The sequence below is a fragment of the Filicampus tigris genome, chromosome 9, assembly GCF_054856515.1.
Source record: "Filicampus tigris isolate MCC_2025a chromosome 9, RoL_Ftig_1.0, whole genome shotgun sequence".
Classification (NCBI taxonomy): Eukaryota; Metazoa; Chordata; class Actinopteri; order Syngnathiformes; family Syngnathidae; genus Filicampus; species Filicampus tigris.
Genome location: NC_141225.1, coordinates 11,427,310 through 11,443,235, shown reverse-complemented (window position 1 = coordinate 11,443,235; position 15,926 = coordinate 11,427,310). Strand labels below are relative to the sequence as shown.

Genomic DNA, 15,926 nt, shown 5'->3' with positions numbered 1-15,926 from the left:
AGAGAAAATCCCTCTCCTGAATAGAACTGCCTGGATTATTGGCAGGGTGGCAGCAACATCAAATTTAGACCACTTTGCTGTGCAAGCAGTCAGCCGGCTGTTTTTCCAAAGATGTTGAATTTTAACCTCCCAAAAGAACAGGAAATTAGCTTCGTTTGCCCAACTCTCTCCTATTGATCAACACACATATGCAGCTAAAATCAGCCATGTTCAATAATTCATGCAGGCAGAAAACAGACAGGCGGGCAGACTCTATGGTTCACGACCCACTACAGTATTTTCCTATATTTTATCTCACACTTTACTAATACAGCAGGGCAAATGCTCTGTAAAGTTTGGGAAAGCTTGTCTAAGTTTGACATTAGCCAAAGAAATGACAAATGCATAAAAAGTATGTTTGGTAGAAAATTGAGAATCTACCTTCGACAGTTTGCTTATCCTTTTATGTCCTGTCAAAGCAAAAGGATTCTTGCACGACTATATGAAAGGAATTACTGCACTTTTTTTTAAAATCACACCCATTTGGCCTTAGCTACATCAGCCATGTTAAAAGCAATGAGACTCTTGCTCAGATATAACTAGAAATAGTCCCGGTACGCAAAAGAAAATCTCGCTCGCCCTTTCAAATCAATTGGCAACATTACATTAGTCCTGGAAAAACAATCCATGCGAAGCTTCGCGGCAGATATTTTGTTTCAACTTTTTTTTTTCTTTTAATAATAGAATTATTTTATTAATCTCTGCAGTCCTAAATTGAACACAAAGATGATATAATAAATAAATAATAATTTTCAGACATAAGTGAATTTGGATAGTTCACATTCACAGTTTTTCCAGTGAGCAAGTCAACCACAGGAGTGAAGGTAAGGAATTGTTCTTTTTTTTTTTTAGCAACTGTTTTCCATTTGGTTATTTTATATTCATGGCCGTGTAGTGTTTTTTAATATACTAACGCCTACAGTAATTCTAACTTTACTACTGCCGTCGCGTAGGTTAGTGAGAAGCTACAGTATGTGTTTTACGACTTGGATAAAGGTTCAGGAAACGGAAGTCCGTCGCACAGTGTGAGGAGCCTAGGTTGGATTTGTTGCTCTTGACTGTCACGTAAAAGTCTTGCTCTGTGTCAAGACTCTTTCAAACGCACCCATATGTCGGCTGCCACTTAAACTCATTGACCGCTAAGTGTGACATTTCACAGTGATGTCAACAAACTGACATGGAATGTGCAGTTGTCACACATTCTCCTTACACTTTTTCCTTTTTGTCAGCCACCAGTCTCTGCCTTGTTTGCCGAGCTGTGCGATTTACGAAGCCCACCCTTGGACACTTTTAATTTGTGGCATTGTTTTTGGTGGGAGTTCCGTTCATTAGAACATAGCCGCTGCATGTGAGGGTTGTAAATCAGCAGCTTTGTTGTCAGCCCTCGAAAAAAATCATGTGAGTAACGGTGTTGTGTAGTAACGGTGTTATCTCCAGCTACTGTGAGAGAAAATGTGTACGCGAGTACACAGTGTGACACAGAAAAACGAAACATGTAGTCTCTGTCCTGGCTGCTCAGCATAATGCAAGCGATACAGTCAATTAAATATCAATGGTATTCACAGATTAATTTTACCAGGGGAATTCTGACTTTTATGACATACAGCCAAATGCATAAAAATGAGATTGCGAAGATTGAATGATTGAAGATGAAAGTTTTTTGCGAGGGAACGCATTTTTTTAAAATGCGTGTTTATGTACTTCCGGGTCAGTTCAGCAGCTAGCCTAGCCTAGCCTCTAATGCGCGGCTGTTTGAGAGACAACAGTACGTCAGAGACGGAGAAACCGTGCTTAATATCAAAAACTGATTTTAGGTCTTTGTATTACAAGCAAATTTCAAAGCAATTCCAGTAAACCCACCCACGGCTGACAACGCTCCCTTTGTTGCTTTTGTTTACTCGGAAAATGACCCGTAAGTACATAAACACGCTTTTTAAAAAAAATGTGTTCCCTTGCCAAATCTACGCATTATCTCGCAGTTTTTGTGAGGGAACACAAATGTTTGCAAGGGAACGCAATCTTTGCGAGGGAACGCAAAGTTGTTGTTTTTTTTACTTCCATGTCACCTTAGGGGCTCCGTACATATGTACATATTACTTACTCTTAACATATTCACTGCCAAAGACATAGTTAATGGCCTTTTCACAGTCCAGAAATTCAATCCCAGGATCTTATTTATACATTTTTAAAATGCCCGTGTTTTGCCCGTATTTAAAATAGCATTTTTGTCATACATCTGTAGTTAGGAAGTGAATGATCCTATGTGCCCCCCTGTTGCGCTGATGAAAATTGTGGCCTCCTTCAGCATTTAAGTTGCCCATCCCTGCTCTAGATTTTGCATGCATACGTAATGTTGTGTCCCGTGAGTGTGCCTCACGTTTTCAAGGCGACCAAAAGCGACGAAAGTAAACAAGCCATATGTCACCACACAAATGCAAGTCTGAAACGGTGCAGGTGGGCAATCCATCCTTTGCCTAGTGTGCGTTGCACATAGCAAAGCTTGAATAAATCACAGGGGCGGGGATGAGGCAACGGGAGCGAGGATGCCTTACAAAGCAGCTCGCATGACACAGGATTTAGTGGGGGGTGGCGGTGTAGTGAGGGAGGAAGGAATGGCTGAGCACAAAGACCTGGGAGCAGAGGGTCGGCGACGGGATGGGAGGAGGTGGGGGGTTTGTCGGGAGTGGAGGCTGAAACGTGACGGCAGTAAAGAAGATTTAGGCGACGGGGCAAAACGAGCAGTGAAGTAACAAAACAGAGAGGACGCATTGTTGGATCCTAGAAAGAGGCAGGCTCTTGCTACTCGGCACTATGGAATGGAAAACTAATTTGGAATAATATTAAACACTACTAACGGAATATTACAATATGTTAAGTCAATTTGTATTTAAAACTAAATATAAAGGACTATCCCTGTGGGGTATGATGTGGGCATGCAGTATATTGGAGGGAGGTATTTTTCTCAAGTAGCTATGAATGGTGGTAATTACAGAGTTAATGGATAATGCATAATCAGAGTTCAAATGGGCAATGCACTAAACTATCATGTCAATTTGTGACCAATAGTAACTGAGTTAATTGCTGCTCTTTTTTCCCTGGTGTTAAATATGTACACCTGGTGTTAAATGTGTAGGCTTCTTTATGAGAAGATTAATTTATTTGTCTGAACTAGGAACGGCATATATTAGCAAGATGGTCACTGGGAGGGAAATATGGCCCTTCCAAACCACTTGGTTTTCTGTTCTTTTTTTGGGCATCGGAGAGACTTATTATGTGCTTTAGTGTGTGCTGCTGTGTTGGTTAGCAATAGAGTTTAAATTAGTTCTGCAGTTAAAAACACTTAAATATCCATGCATGAGCAATCACATCTATAAAGTGGGATCAATTCTGTTACTTTTTTTGCTGAAGGGAAAAAGGGAGCCGTCTATTTGAGGGAGGCATTCAATTTCTTAACTTGATGTAGTGTATAGGACAGACTATTTGAGGAAATACAGCACTTCCATAAAATAGTTGGTTGATGTTCTGTTCCTTGTTTGTTTAATATAATGTAGTCATGTATTTGAGGGAGGTGTTTATTTGTCTAAAGTGGATGACCAGCACACCGTCTATTAGGGAAGGACCGCTATTGAGTTCAAATTGTTTGCACTAGCAGGCTCACATTTTTGGTCATGAGGCAATATTCATCAGTAAGAAAATTGCGTGGAACTCTAGGAGTGGTCTGGACAGGATATTCAGTTTCCCATCAGGGGGAACAAAGAGGAGGGGGCTCACATTCTGTGTCGGTGAGTCAAAGTCTTACTAGGGAAGTCAGCATTGGTCATCGCTGACCTCACAGACTGTTGAAATGCCTCCCTGTTTGAATCACGGCGGCAAACATGCACAGCACGGACAGGAGACCACTTTGGCCCGCTTCCCGGCAGGCCCGTGCCAAATGGGGCGCAGGTGACGCTGTAGGGTCAACCCGGGACGCTAATACGGAAAGGAAATTCTTAATAGATGACGTAGAATGTGCCCATATTTAAAGGTCATGTCTCATTTTGACTTCAATGCACAGAAAAACCCTAGTGTCCCAAATTACACTTTGCTGTCAATCACACAGTCATGAGGATGGACAAAAACAACCTATCTACCTCGCTTAACATGTAACAAATCTACCATAGATAGATAGATAGATAGTAGCACACACCTGCCGCAATGTTACTGCCTCTGATAAACCCTGAATAAGTGAAGTTCAGATGTGTGCTTTTCCTGGCATTTTATTTTTTTTCCATCAGAGGCCCAAGGGTTTTGTGCTTACACTGACTAGTAAAAGGAGCTGTTCATATTTCCCTACACTTCACTACATCCCCAGTTCCAGCTGAAGAAAAACAGCCCCAAATCATGATGTGTTTGCGCCAAACATACCTTTTGGAATTTTAGCCAAAAGGTTCAAGTGTGGTTTTATCAGACCATAACACAATCTCCTAAACAGGAAAAGTGTTATGGTCCTAGATACAATATTATGTGGTATGCTTTGGATCATAAGACGCCGTTACTACTCGTTTTGAGTGTGAATATTTTCTTAAGTGGATTTTTTTTTTCTTAAAAACACCCGGTGACTAGTTGTTCCTCTCTATAGACAAATAAATGATGTGGTATGATTTGCATCATGAGCTATCTCCCACAGATCGATAGATAGCTCAGATAACGCACGATGTGGTATGCTTTGGATGATGAGCTACTGCCGGTCAGTGGTGTGTCACTCACCTCCTCTTATACTCGTCCCTCTCCCGCTTCACTTTAGCCAGCACGTTGTAGAGCGCCCTCAGCTCGGGGGTGATGGTGTCTATCTGCACTCCGACACCGTCCGGATACGTCCACGACACTCCGGGCCCGCGCAGCGTCTCCAGGCGCTCCCCTTGCTTGCGCACATGGGTGAAGGACCAGATGGTGCCGGGCAGCCTGGACTTGGCCCCGCCGTCCGTCTGCACAGCCACGTCGCGGCCGTACAGCCCGCGGTAGTGCGGCCTCTGCAGGGCTTGCTGCAGCTGGCTTTCCAACAGCCGGTTCCGTCGCTCCAGTTCGTGGACCTTGGCCAGGAAGCAGCGGAAGCGTAGGTTGAGCGTTTTGAGGACATGGATGTTGGATCCCAGGTCGTTCCGCAGGGCGCTGGTGCCCGCCGGGGGCGCGTGGCCGGCCGGAGCGGGTGCAGCATCCGGGAAGAATTGCGAGTTCATGTCGGGGGAAAAAACATCAAAGTCAAATAAGAGGCACCGATGGAATCATTATCACCATCACCATCCAGTGGAGGGTCGACACATTTGACGCAGACAAGCTCGACTACTCCCCGTCCTGCTCCTTCTGTTTGTACGAATAGTCGTCACACAACTACCGGTCACATTCTCCTCCTCTAAGCCGTGTGCCGTGCCCTAGAAGCGGTCACCACAGCACCGCAGAGGCTGGCTTATCTTCTCCTCTGAGCGACGTGCAAGGATCATGTTGCACGCCGCTAGAAAAAATATATATATATTCACACACACACACACACGCACACACGCACACGCACACGCGCACACATCCAGGCCACACCCCCTCCTTCTCCTCAACTCACACTCTCGGTCCACTTCCTGTCTGATAAAGAAACGTACAGTACTGGATATACACATTCACACTCATCGTTTTTATTGTTTTAAATCATTTGAAATCCCAAAATTGTAAGCTTTATTATAGCTCCAATTTTTGTTAAATATATCTATATTTAATAAACATTTACTTTTATCTGTAGTAATTTTCATACACCCTGGAAATTATAGTATTAATTTAGTCAGCTTTTATTTTGATTGAAAAACTATTTTAATTACATTATTTCAAACATTTTAATTTTGAAATGAAATTCTGAACAATAATAGATTGTTTACAGTTTAACTCCTGAAAATATTTGCAATTACCTTTATTTTAGTGACGCCAGGAACTTTTTGTAATACTGTACTAGAATAAAGTGTAATTGCACATCCACTACAGTAGGTGGAAGTGACACCGTCATTGTCAGAGTTTGCAGGGAGGAGCGCTTTTGACACCACACACTCTTACAGTTTAGAGCAGGAAATATGAAGTGCAGTGAATAAATCCCTAAGAAACCCTATGGGAAAACATTTAACAGTGTTGAAAAGAAAGGCAGAAAGAGCTATGTTTTTCTTCGTTATAAGTTTGTATTTCGTTTCGTTTTCGCTTTCTTGAACATACAGCATACACTGTTCTGCAGAGGTGTGCTTATAACAATTGTATACGCAAATAACAATATTTATAGTCGTAGCGGCAAGTAGGATGGGAGGGCACAAAATGATTTTCTTCTAAGTAGGGGGTTGTGACAGAAAATAGTTGAAAAGATATGTTTTTGGGATGGAAAAAAAGAGTTAAAAACAACCCATTTGGCTCATACTGGGATTTTTGGATGAAAACACAATATAGTACGTTTTTAGGAGAACATTCATCTTTTTTTTACCACAAAATTTCAAAATTATTTTTAAATATTGTCAATTGAAAATATCACAGTACATATATTATGTTTGCTATTCTTTGTTTTGGAAGTCACGTTGCCTTTAAATAAAACTACGAAGTACAAAGTACTTCAAAGTACACTGTACGTACTACATGCATACAGGTGCATGTGTGTAGTCGAGCTCCCCCTGGCGCTTAAATGAGTTAGTGAAAGTATTGCTTTCCTTTTCGGTCAGGCAGACGACGGCATCACCCTGTCGCGTTGAACACATCCATGCAAATCCACAGGGTGCCTGGAAGGGCCAACAAAAGGTGGTCGGTGGTGGTTACGTTATCCACACAAATAAGCAAAATAGCGCATTGCATTATCAACACTTTAAATCAGTCAGACCTGAGCTAGGTACGTTACATAGTGACGTTGAATTTACGGGTCATGTGGAATGAGTTTGCTCGGACCACACAGCAAGTAAATATTGGATACTACATTCAAATTTGAGTAATTATATTCATTCACTTTTTATATTTTCAATCAGGCACATTGTGGGCAAGCCCCACTTGAGGGAAACATTTGGGGTCCTTCTACTTCACGTGCGCGTCTTGGTAAGCAACCATGCCTAAATCGAAGAGGGACAAAAAAAGTAAGAAAACGCATGTGTGTCGTTAAATGTCTTAACTTGCTGAGCAGTATTTGTTTGTAATCTGAACCATTGACGCCTTAATGTGAATATGAGGGAACCAAGCATGCTAATAATGTTAGCTAGTTGCGTAAGTATTGTTACATTCTTCTGGTTCACTCAATGACATTCACTTGATTTTCCCACAGTTTCTTTAACTAAAACAGCCAAGAAAGGACTCGAGTCCAAACAGAAATTAATAGAGGAGGTAAATGTTTGCACAATGATGTATACAGTACTGTATGTTCGCTGCTGGGTCTAAGTAAGATCTACGTTTTCCTTCTAGTTACGGAAATGTGTCGACACCTACAAATATTTGTTCATCTTCTCTGTGGCTAACATGAGGAATAATAAACTGAAAGACATCAGGACAGCCTGGAAACATAGCAGGTAACCCGAGAAATATTTAAAATGTATGTAAAAAGAAAAAAAAAGGCAAACAAACAAACTGAATACTTTTAAATTACTTCAATTCTAAATATTTCTCCATACTAAGAGAGTAGTATTCCTAATCTTTTTTTTTTTTTTTAAACTGATTATTGACACTGTACACGTGACATTTTTACTTTTCCCCCCCACAGATTCTTTTTTGGAAAAAACAAAGTCATGATAGTTGCCATTGGCAAAGGGGAAACAGATGAATACAGGGACAATTTATGTCAGGTAGGAATCATCAGTGGAAATAATAGTCATATTAATATTTAAATTGTTAATTAAAAGTTCACTTTCATGGTTGTGTCCTTGTGTCATCTTCGCAGGTCAGCAAGCAGCTTCGAGGTGAAGTGGGAGTGCTTTTCACGAATAAAACCAAGGAGGAGGTGCAAGAGTGAGTAAGCACTCTATCGGTCATTAATTTAGTGATAAGTCGTTGTTGTGAAATTATACACAAGCTGCAAAATATGGAGAAAATTATCGGTAAACTCTGTGTGGTCAGTTGCTCCCTCCATGTGGCTTTTCGTGATAATACATTGCGCACAGGACCTCATGATAGTAAAGAAAACAAGTGTGTGATGATAACAATAGAGCTGGAAATCTCAGGACAACTTCAGCAACACCTAATCACACACATACTCAAATGAATTGAACGGTGCATTACTGCCATCTTCTGATGTTGACCTTCCATTGTAAGGAAACCAATATGTATTGAGGGTGGCCGAAATTTGTGAGGTTTGCTGGTGCCATCTTGCTGTGGCAGTCTGAAACGTGCTTGCGTCTGTTTTTTTTTCTTTTTTTCTTGTACCTGGTGACAAAAAAACCCATTTCCTCTTTAAGTTATGAAGTCAAGGCCCTAGTATCTCAAGGGACAACTGAACATAATAGATTATGTACAGATAGATTATGTAGATTATAGATTAAGCAAAGATAAATTCAAATACAATATTACCTGTCTTTGGTGTATCATTCAACAGTTGTATTTTACAGGAAACAAATCATATTCAAGGACCAAAGAAAGCTATTAGAACAGTCTTTTAATCGAAATATACTTTAAATTTAAATAAGATTTTAGTCAAGTAAATCAATTGTAAAATTCTAAAATTGTAGTTGAAATCTAGGATCGCGATCAATTAAGGAATATTTTCAGATTAATTAGTTTAAAAAAATTAATCGCTTGACAGCCCTAATTTGTAAAAAGTATGTCGATTATAAAACCATTTTAGCGTACTTGTAAATAGTAGGAAAATATATACATTGTTTTAAGTAGTTCTAAATAAAAACGTATTTTGTGAATCACTACTAATAAATAGTACATTGTTTTCGAAACATTATGGGTACAAATTAGAAAACAATATTCTTAATACTTTTGTATTTATTATTACTAGCAAATCTTTTTGACATAGGACTAAGTAGGAACACGTACTATTATTGCTAGTAAAAAGAAAGAGTAGAAAGAACGTATAGTAATGTTACCAGAAAATGCTTGTTCACGCTTCCAGTAAATATTTCAATTTTACGATTTAGTAATGGATTTTTAATAACAATTGTTCATTTTCTATCTTAAAATAACTAGTTGTCAAAAAAAATGTGAATAGGAGATGGCTAAAATGGGATAGATTTTGCTGCTTAACTCATAGTCCACAAATATGATATTAATTGATATTAATCAGAATGCTGTGTTTCAACTAATGGGCCTGCAGGGAACATATTCTTGAAAAACATATGTTTGGGTTGATTTCCCTTTTAAATATATTGTTTTTAAATGTAGATTGCAATTTATGTGTGTGCGTTTTTTTATTTTATTTTTTTACATATCACAGGTATTTCAGTCATTATAGAGAGATGGATTATGCACGATCAGGAAATCGGGCTCAGATGGACGTGACTCTGGATGAGGGTCCTTTGGAGCAGTTCCCTCACTCCATGGAGCCTCAGCTGAGGCAGCTGGGCCTCCCCACTACGCTCAAGAAGGGTACCAATCTGAACATAGAACAAATAACATAGAGTGATTGATTACGGCAATTTAAACATAAATACCGTTTTGTTTTTGTTTTTTTTAGGTGTGGTGACACTATTAAAGGACCACGCGGTCTGCAAGGCCGGTGATGTCCTCACCCCTGAACAGGCTCGTATTCTGGTGAGTTCATGAGAGAACATTGATTTAATTAGAAACATAATAAAATAAAGTATTACCGGTACTTGTTAATAATATATGCATATATTGCCAGTTAAAATGTATTTATGGCTTGTAAATAATAGTTAAAGTAGTAATATGGTAGTACATCAACTAACAAGTGACCCAAATTAGGAGTTTTTCAAGATGCAAGCCGTCACTCTGCCAAATTATTGTCCTAAATTGTGTGGCAGCGAACATTCTAATAAGAAACAGGAAGTGAATGATTCTTCAAAAAAGAGGCCAAATGCTTGCTTGAAATAGAGAATTAAAAATTTCAACCGTAATTGTCTGACAATAATCCGCTAGCCTAATACTTGTACATTATGGGGGAACATAATGTTCTTGTTTTTTGTTCACAGAAATTGTTGAGTATCGAGATGGCAGAGTTCAGAGTGACGATCAAATGCATGTGGAGCTCTGAAACGGGCGCGTTTGAGATGCTGGAGGGCGCGGAAGAGCCTATGCAGGACAACGAAGAGAATGTCAGAGAGGAAGAGGAGGAGGAGGAGGATGGAGAGTGAAAAAAGACTGCAGGTTTTTTGTTTTTGTTTCTTCATCGTTTTTAATTTTTAAACATCACATCAGGATTTTGGAAATCATCTGGAAGATCTTTTTCCCCCCATCCCAAATACATGTACTCACATCCTCCAACTTGACTTTTTAGCTCTGGACTGAAATAGTGCTTAAAAGAGTACTTGTTTGTTTGGAGAAACGTTTTGTTTTACATGTGCCAACTACACAAGTAATCACAGGAAATACAAAAATGAAGTGTCATCCATTTTAGAAAACTAAACTCTGTGTGTTGTACAATTTATCTTAAAGTATAGATTTAACAAAGGTGGAAGGGAGGAGAACGTGTGCAAATTCAGTGGGAACCTTCCTCTGAAGGCCATTCTATATTTAAAAAAAACACTCCACAAAAAGTTAGGGACGTTGGGCTTGTGGTTGATTATTTCTTTATAAGTGAACTTAATTTTTTTTCTTTCTACCCTTTTGAATGAATTCCAGTTTCTCTGTTGCAACCTGTTGAAGACACTGAGCTCAATGGCCACCTGTCCCTGAGCACATCCTGTCTTAAGCCTCGCAAGGGTGTGGCTTCAAACAGAGAAGTGGCCAATGAGCTTCGAGTGCCATCATCAGGTTTTCAACAAAAGGGACTGGAAGAGGCACAGAAAGGCATAGATGAGGACATCCTTGGAAATGTTCATGAAACATGTGCATTCAAACATTTTACAGAAGGTCGAATTTAGTTCACCTGTGAAACTTGTAGTGCATTTTGGGTCCATTTTCCAAATGTCACCCAAATGCCTATCATCCCTATTTTCATTCTGCGCCATCTATCGGAAATAGTTGGGACACTCGTGAGCGACCAGGTTCCAAGCGTCCCCGAAGGCCTTCACCACCCTCTCATCCAGAGGGCCTTCCTCAGTGGCGGCCAGATTCTGTCCGAGCTGCTCCAATGTGGACATGCCGATGATGACGCCGTCGCCGAGGTCGCCCTTCAAACAAGCAAACACACGTTAGAACAACGCACTCACCCGTTAGCTGTGGCTGTGTCCATCCACGTGTGTCTGTGGCACCTTGAGTTGGGAGTGATGGTACATCCAGCGCATAGCGGCAGACAACAGGGTGGGCGGCTTTGGGCCGTATGCCACCTCCAAGGCCTTTAGGACAACTTCTATGGCTTGGAAGTGACTCCGCTTCCAGTACCTACACACAAAAGCGAGGACAATACAAAGTGGATTTATTCCTAGTTAGAACCAAGTTTTTCCTCTTAAACGGCAACGGGTAATTATTGACACAGCTGCGGGGAGAAAAAAATGGTAAACTCCACCCCTGCCCCCCCTTTTAATTGTTATTTTAAACCACACAAAAATGTTTCCGTTACATATGTTTCGCACATTTTGCTCCGGAATGCTCCAAGGTGCACACAGCCGCTTTACAGATGCCACGTCTGCCCTGTAGCAATTAAGTAGTCTAATATAGCGGCGGCCACTATTTTGAGGGAAATATGGTATCAAATGAACTCAACAAGTTAATGTTGGAGACAGATAAAACCCCGAAGTGCTTGAAATTCACCTATCCCTGTATGCTGCAGCCCAGTTGTTACCAAAGAATCTTCCTGCGGGTTGAGATGCATCTTTGTCCTCATAGTGATACTTGCCAGTCAGAAGGCCACCTAGCAAAGAGAATCCAAACGTTAGCTCCATTATGTTTTTCATTTTGGCGAAAAACTTGTTTAACTCATTCAGTGCCAGACATTTTCATACCCTCTTTTACCCTAACTTTTGAAAAATATTTTAAAAAGAAATCAACCCAAGCATTTTTTTTTTCAAGAAAATGTTCTATGCAGGCCCACGAGTTGAAACAAGGCATTCTGATAAATATTGCAATTGTGGAATAAGAGTTAATCCACCTGTTTTTAGCCATCTCTGGGGGCGGCCATTTTGTCGCTTCTGTTGAAGTAAGATGGCTAAAAAGCGATGGATTTTGCTGCTTCACATATTCCCCAAACACAATATTAATCAGAATGCTGTGTTTCAACTAGTGGGCCTGCTGGGAAGATATTCTTGAAAAACATATGTTTGGGTTGATTTCCCTCTTTAAAAATATATAAATTCCTGGTATTGAATGGCTGGACTGTGAAAAGACATATCTCCTTGGCAGTGAATGAGTTAAATAAATATTGATGAACTCATTCAATCCCAAAGACATTTATGGAAAGATGTCCTTGGCACTGTATGAGTTAATGGGTAAAAGAGTCAGAGAACAAAACTACACACTTCCTCTAAGCGCCAAGCTAAATAGTATACCTGCAAGAGGGTTGTACGCGTAGAACCTCATCCCAAAGTACCTCAAACACGGCAGCAACTCTGTCTCGACTTGCCTGGTTGTGGCGTTGTACATCCCCTGTTGAAACGCAGGCCTCTGGTTATTTGAACCCTTTACTTTTAAAAAAGTTTAACACAGCATGTGGGCATTTAGGAAAAAATAGTGTACAAAAGAGGCATACACAGAAGTCTTTTAACATACAACCCACTATCCAATAACTAAAAAGGTACTCTGATTTGGGTAGAAAGATACCCTTGCACAAAATGCTGAACATTTTGCTGAACGAGAAAGAGGACCACCATCTAGTGGACAAATGAAAAAAATGTCAGCAGAGTTGACCCTACCGTACTCTGTTTTTCAGTATTTTATTTATGAGGGATTCCCTTCCCATTTGTCCCCAGTTTTTTTTGTGTGGAAAACGTATATTAAATGTTTATTGGTATCTTTTTTTTAAGATTTGGGGGGGGGGCTTGGCCCCATCTACAAAACCAATTGAATTACCTGATAAACTGTGGGCACAATCCAGTTATTCTTTCTGCACAGGCACACGATTTCTGCCACTTCCCATGATGCATAGTTGGACAGTCCAAAGTCCTTGAATTTCCCCTGAGGCAGACATTTTGAAAATCATTATTTGGGCGCACAGGGACTGCTCGTAAGGATTCTTTATTCAACAACAACAACAATAACAACAAGAGCTTTTCCTTGCCTCTTTGTGGAGCTCGTCGCAAGCCCGCAAGGTGTCCACGATTGGATTGAGGTGATCGGGGGCGTGCAGGTAGAAGAGGTCCACGCAGTCGGTACGCAGACGCTTCAGGGAGGTCTCCAGTTGAGAGCGCACACTTTCTGGTGTTAGCGTCTTGCCGTCCCACGGGTTTGCCTTGGTGGCAATGCTGACTGGATTCAGAGAAACAAACAAGTCATTCACCATAGGTAACATTTCAGTCCCCCATTTTGTTGGGTAGAGTGAGCAGCATTTTTCCATCAGATCTGTTAGCAGCAGTGTATTCTATTTACAGTAATGTGTATTTTTAAATGACAGTAACTCAGGCTACTGTATATTAAGTGAATGTAGACGAAATGTTGATAACCACACGAGCTTTGTCCAATTGTGTTTTACATTTGTTCAAATAGGTAACAGCAACATACAGTATTCCGCTTCCACAAATGTGTACACAGTATTTTCAAGTGGCATATGGAACTTTCTACTGCAAAGCATGTTTTGTTCGACAAACATGAAATGCTGATAAGCAAATGGGAGTATGACAGGAAATGCGCATCGTGTCTCCATTAAAATTATTTTTGCTGTACGCTTGGTTGTAGCATATGGAGAAGAAATTAGGAAGATTAGGAGCGTTCATTACATTTGAGAGAAGATGTAATCTACTCCACCTGTTTTGGGGAGGTTCATGCCCCCAATGATGGTCTCCGACTTTCCGTCCATGTACATGAAGGCAGTGTCCAGGTGTTTGTGTCCGCGGTCCAGGAAGGTCTTGGCCATCTCCAGACTCTGCTCCGCGTCCGCCCGGCCTCCGAAGGCCATGCTGCCCAGCAAGGTTACCGGTCGCGTCACCGACATGTCTCGCCTTGGCACAAACTTAACGGAAAGCTTGCCGGACAGTGCGATTGCTATAAAATGTGAATTGCGTGGCAAGAGGAGTCGCGCTGTTATTACGCACTGCATGGTATTAAAGTTCAAAGTTCGCCTTGGACGGCGCTGTTGCTTGGACGTGAGTAGCTCCGCCTCCATTAGTGCAGGCAGATAGCTGTTGTACAACATCGTCACCCTAGAGGGAGCCAAATATCTTATTGCAACACAGCTTGCTTCCACGTTTTTCAGGACTCCTGAGCGAAATACACCGCCTATAGTCTACACAGGGTAAATTGTTCCAGGATTTTTCTTAACAAGTGAATTGGAAAAAAAAAAATACAAATACAGCTTTATTCTTGTAGTATTCATTTTATTCTGGGAAATATGTTTGGGTTTGACTTTATTCCTAAAATAATACATGCCTTATACTTAAAAAAAAAAGAAACATAAATAAACTGACTCTGTCTATGCAAGAATGTGAGATGTGATACATCAAAAATAATACCAGAGCTTTAATCGGAAACAATTTAAGGTAATGAGGCATAAATAATTTAGTATGTTATTTTATTGGCCACCGTTTTGCTTTTGTTTTCAAAAGAATCAAAATAATTTATTGCAAATCATTTTTTGGACCACCAAGGTAGGGCTTGTAGACCTCTGTTTTAGAACCCTTGGTATACTGTATAAGGTTTAGTGTTCATTGTTATTCTCTTTCAATTGTTTTTGGCTTCAGCATGCCCAAAAACTCACCAGTTATTGCAAGCATGTGTATTTTGGTGATCTTCACCCCCCCGCCCCCCCAGTTTAAGTAATCAACATGGAATTTTGTGGCCGTGTATATCATGAAAGGACCCATTAAAAAGGCTAAATGACTGTATACCTGAAATCGGAAAGGCAGTACAAACTGCATTCCTTGATGAACTATTTGCCCAGAAAATCAGTTTGACGGATTTCGACCGTGGAATGACATCATAATTACAGTAAGTGCAATATTTAAATGAAAAACATAAACCAATCAAATGAAAAAGTATGGAGGAAACTGAGTAGTTTCAGTTTGTATGAATAGCCGAGTCATTAGCTATCTTGTGTCCTGATTTGAACGTCGCGTAGCCGACACTGCATCCTCCTCCGAGGGCCTTTCAGCAGTGAACTGCCACTCTTTGGGGGTCACGGGCCCACATGTGAGCAATGAAACCTTTGTGTACGAGAACAGCGGCTGTCGACCCCTTGACCGTGCAGTCAGCTGTTTGCCCCCCACCCCACACACAAGCCATTAGAGGACTTCACGAGACCCTCAGAATCCGACGCAACTGATAACATCACTTCAAGTCTGTTGTGTGTGGACATGTTCTTGTTTTTTGTTGGTTGGTTATTATTTTTTCAATTTGTGTTTGTGTTTTGTTTACTACTTTCATGAAACAAATAAATTCACACAATAAAAGATTCCTAAATTATATATACCGTGTATGTATGTATGTATGTATGCATGCCCACGGCCCAAAAAAAGATCTGCGACCAATTTTTGGGCACCGACTAAACCAGGGGTAGGTAACGCCGGTTCCTCGAAAGAGAGCCATATCCTGCCTGTTTTGGATCTTTCCCTACCACAACACATCTGATTCAAATGATCAGCATCGTTTCAGATTTGAATCATATGTGTTGTAGTAGGGAGGGATCCAAAACGGGCAGGACATGGCTCTCG

General features: G+C 40.7%; 3 protein-coding genes across 7 annotated transcripts in view; 1 reads left to right on the top strand and 2 right to left on the bottom strand.

The window, feature by feature from the left end:
- The window catches only part of iffo2b (intermediate filament family orphan 2b), a 29,670-nt gene extending 24,044 nt beyond the window's left edge, over positions 1-5,626 (bottom strand). For all 3 annotated transcript variants that reach the window (XM_086040364.1, XM_086040368.1, XM_086040365.1), the window contains exon 1: positions 4,786-5,626. In XM_086040364.1, the coding sequence (XP_085896490.1) occupies positions 4,786-5,255 (470 nt within the window). In that variant the 5' untranslated portion in view covers positions 5,256-5,626. The remainder of the gene's footprint in view (positions 1-4,785) is intronic.
- Positions 5,627-6,742: 1,116 nt separating this feature from the next.
- On the top strand, positions 6,743-10,594 carry mrto4 (MRT4 homolog, ribosome maturation factor). Of its 2 annotated transcripts, none has more exons than XM_086040370.1 (9): positions 6,743-6,916; positions 7,050-7,154; positions 7,340-7,398; positions 7,477-7,580; positions 7,772-7,853; positions 7,949-8,016; positions 9,446-9,597; positions 9,686-9,762; positions 10,161-10,594. In XM_086040370.1, the coding sequence occupies exons 2-9, from the start codon at positions 7,127-7,129 to the stop codon at positions 10,320-10,322; spliced, it is 732 nt and encodes a 243-aa protein (XP_085896496.1). In that variant the 5' UTR covers positions 6,743-6,916; positions 7,050-7,126; the 3' UTR covers positions 10,323-10,594. The 2 variants fall into 2 exon arrangements, with proteins under 2 accessions (XP_085896496.1, XP_085896497.1); XM_086040371.1 differs by having other exon boundaries at positions 6,744-6,916; positions 7,050-7,116.
- akr7a3 (aldo-keto reductase family 7, member A3 (aflatoxin aldehyde reductase)) lies at positions 9,422-14,352 on the bottom strand. Of its 2 annotated transcripts, XR_015088104.1 has the most exons (8): positions 14,026-14,352; positions 13,343-13,530; positions 13,135-13,239; positions 12,615-12,711; positions 11,881-11,980; positions 11,382-11,511; positions 11,057-11,300; positions 9,422-9,605 (listed from the first exon to the last, which is right to left on the bottom strand). XR_015088104.1 is itself a non-coding variant. In XM_086040369.1 (7 exons), the coding sequence occupies exons 1-7, from the start codon at positions 14,315-14,317 to the stop codon at positions 11,139-11,141; spliced, it is 1,074 nt and encodes a 357-aa protein (XP_085896495.1). In that variant the 5' UTR covers positions 14,318-14,352; the 3' UTR covers positions 10,741-11,138. The 2 variants fall into 2 exon arrangements, 1 of the variants encoding a protein (XP_085896495.1); XM_086040369.1 differs by lacking the exon at positions 9,422-9,605 and having other exon boundaries at positions 10,741-11,300.
- Positions 14,353-15,926: the final 1,574 nt, after the last annotated feature.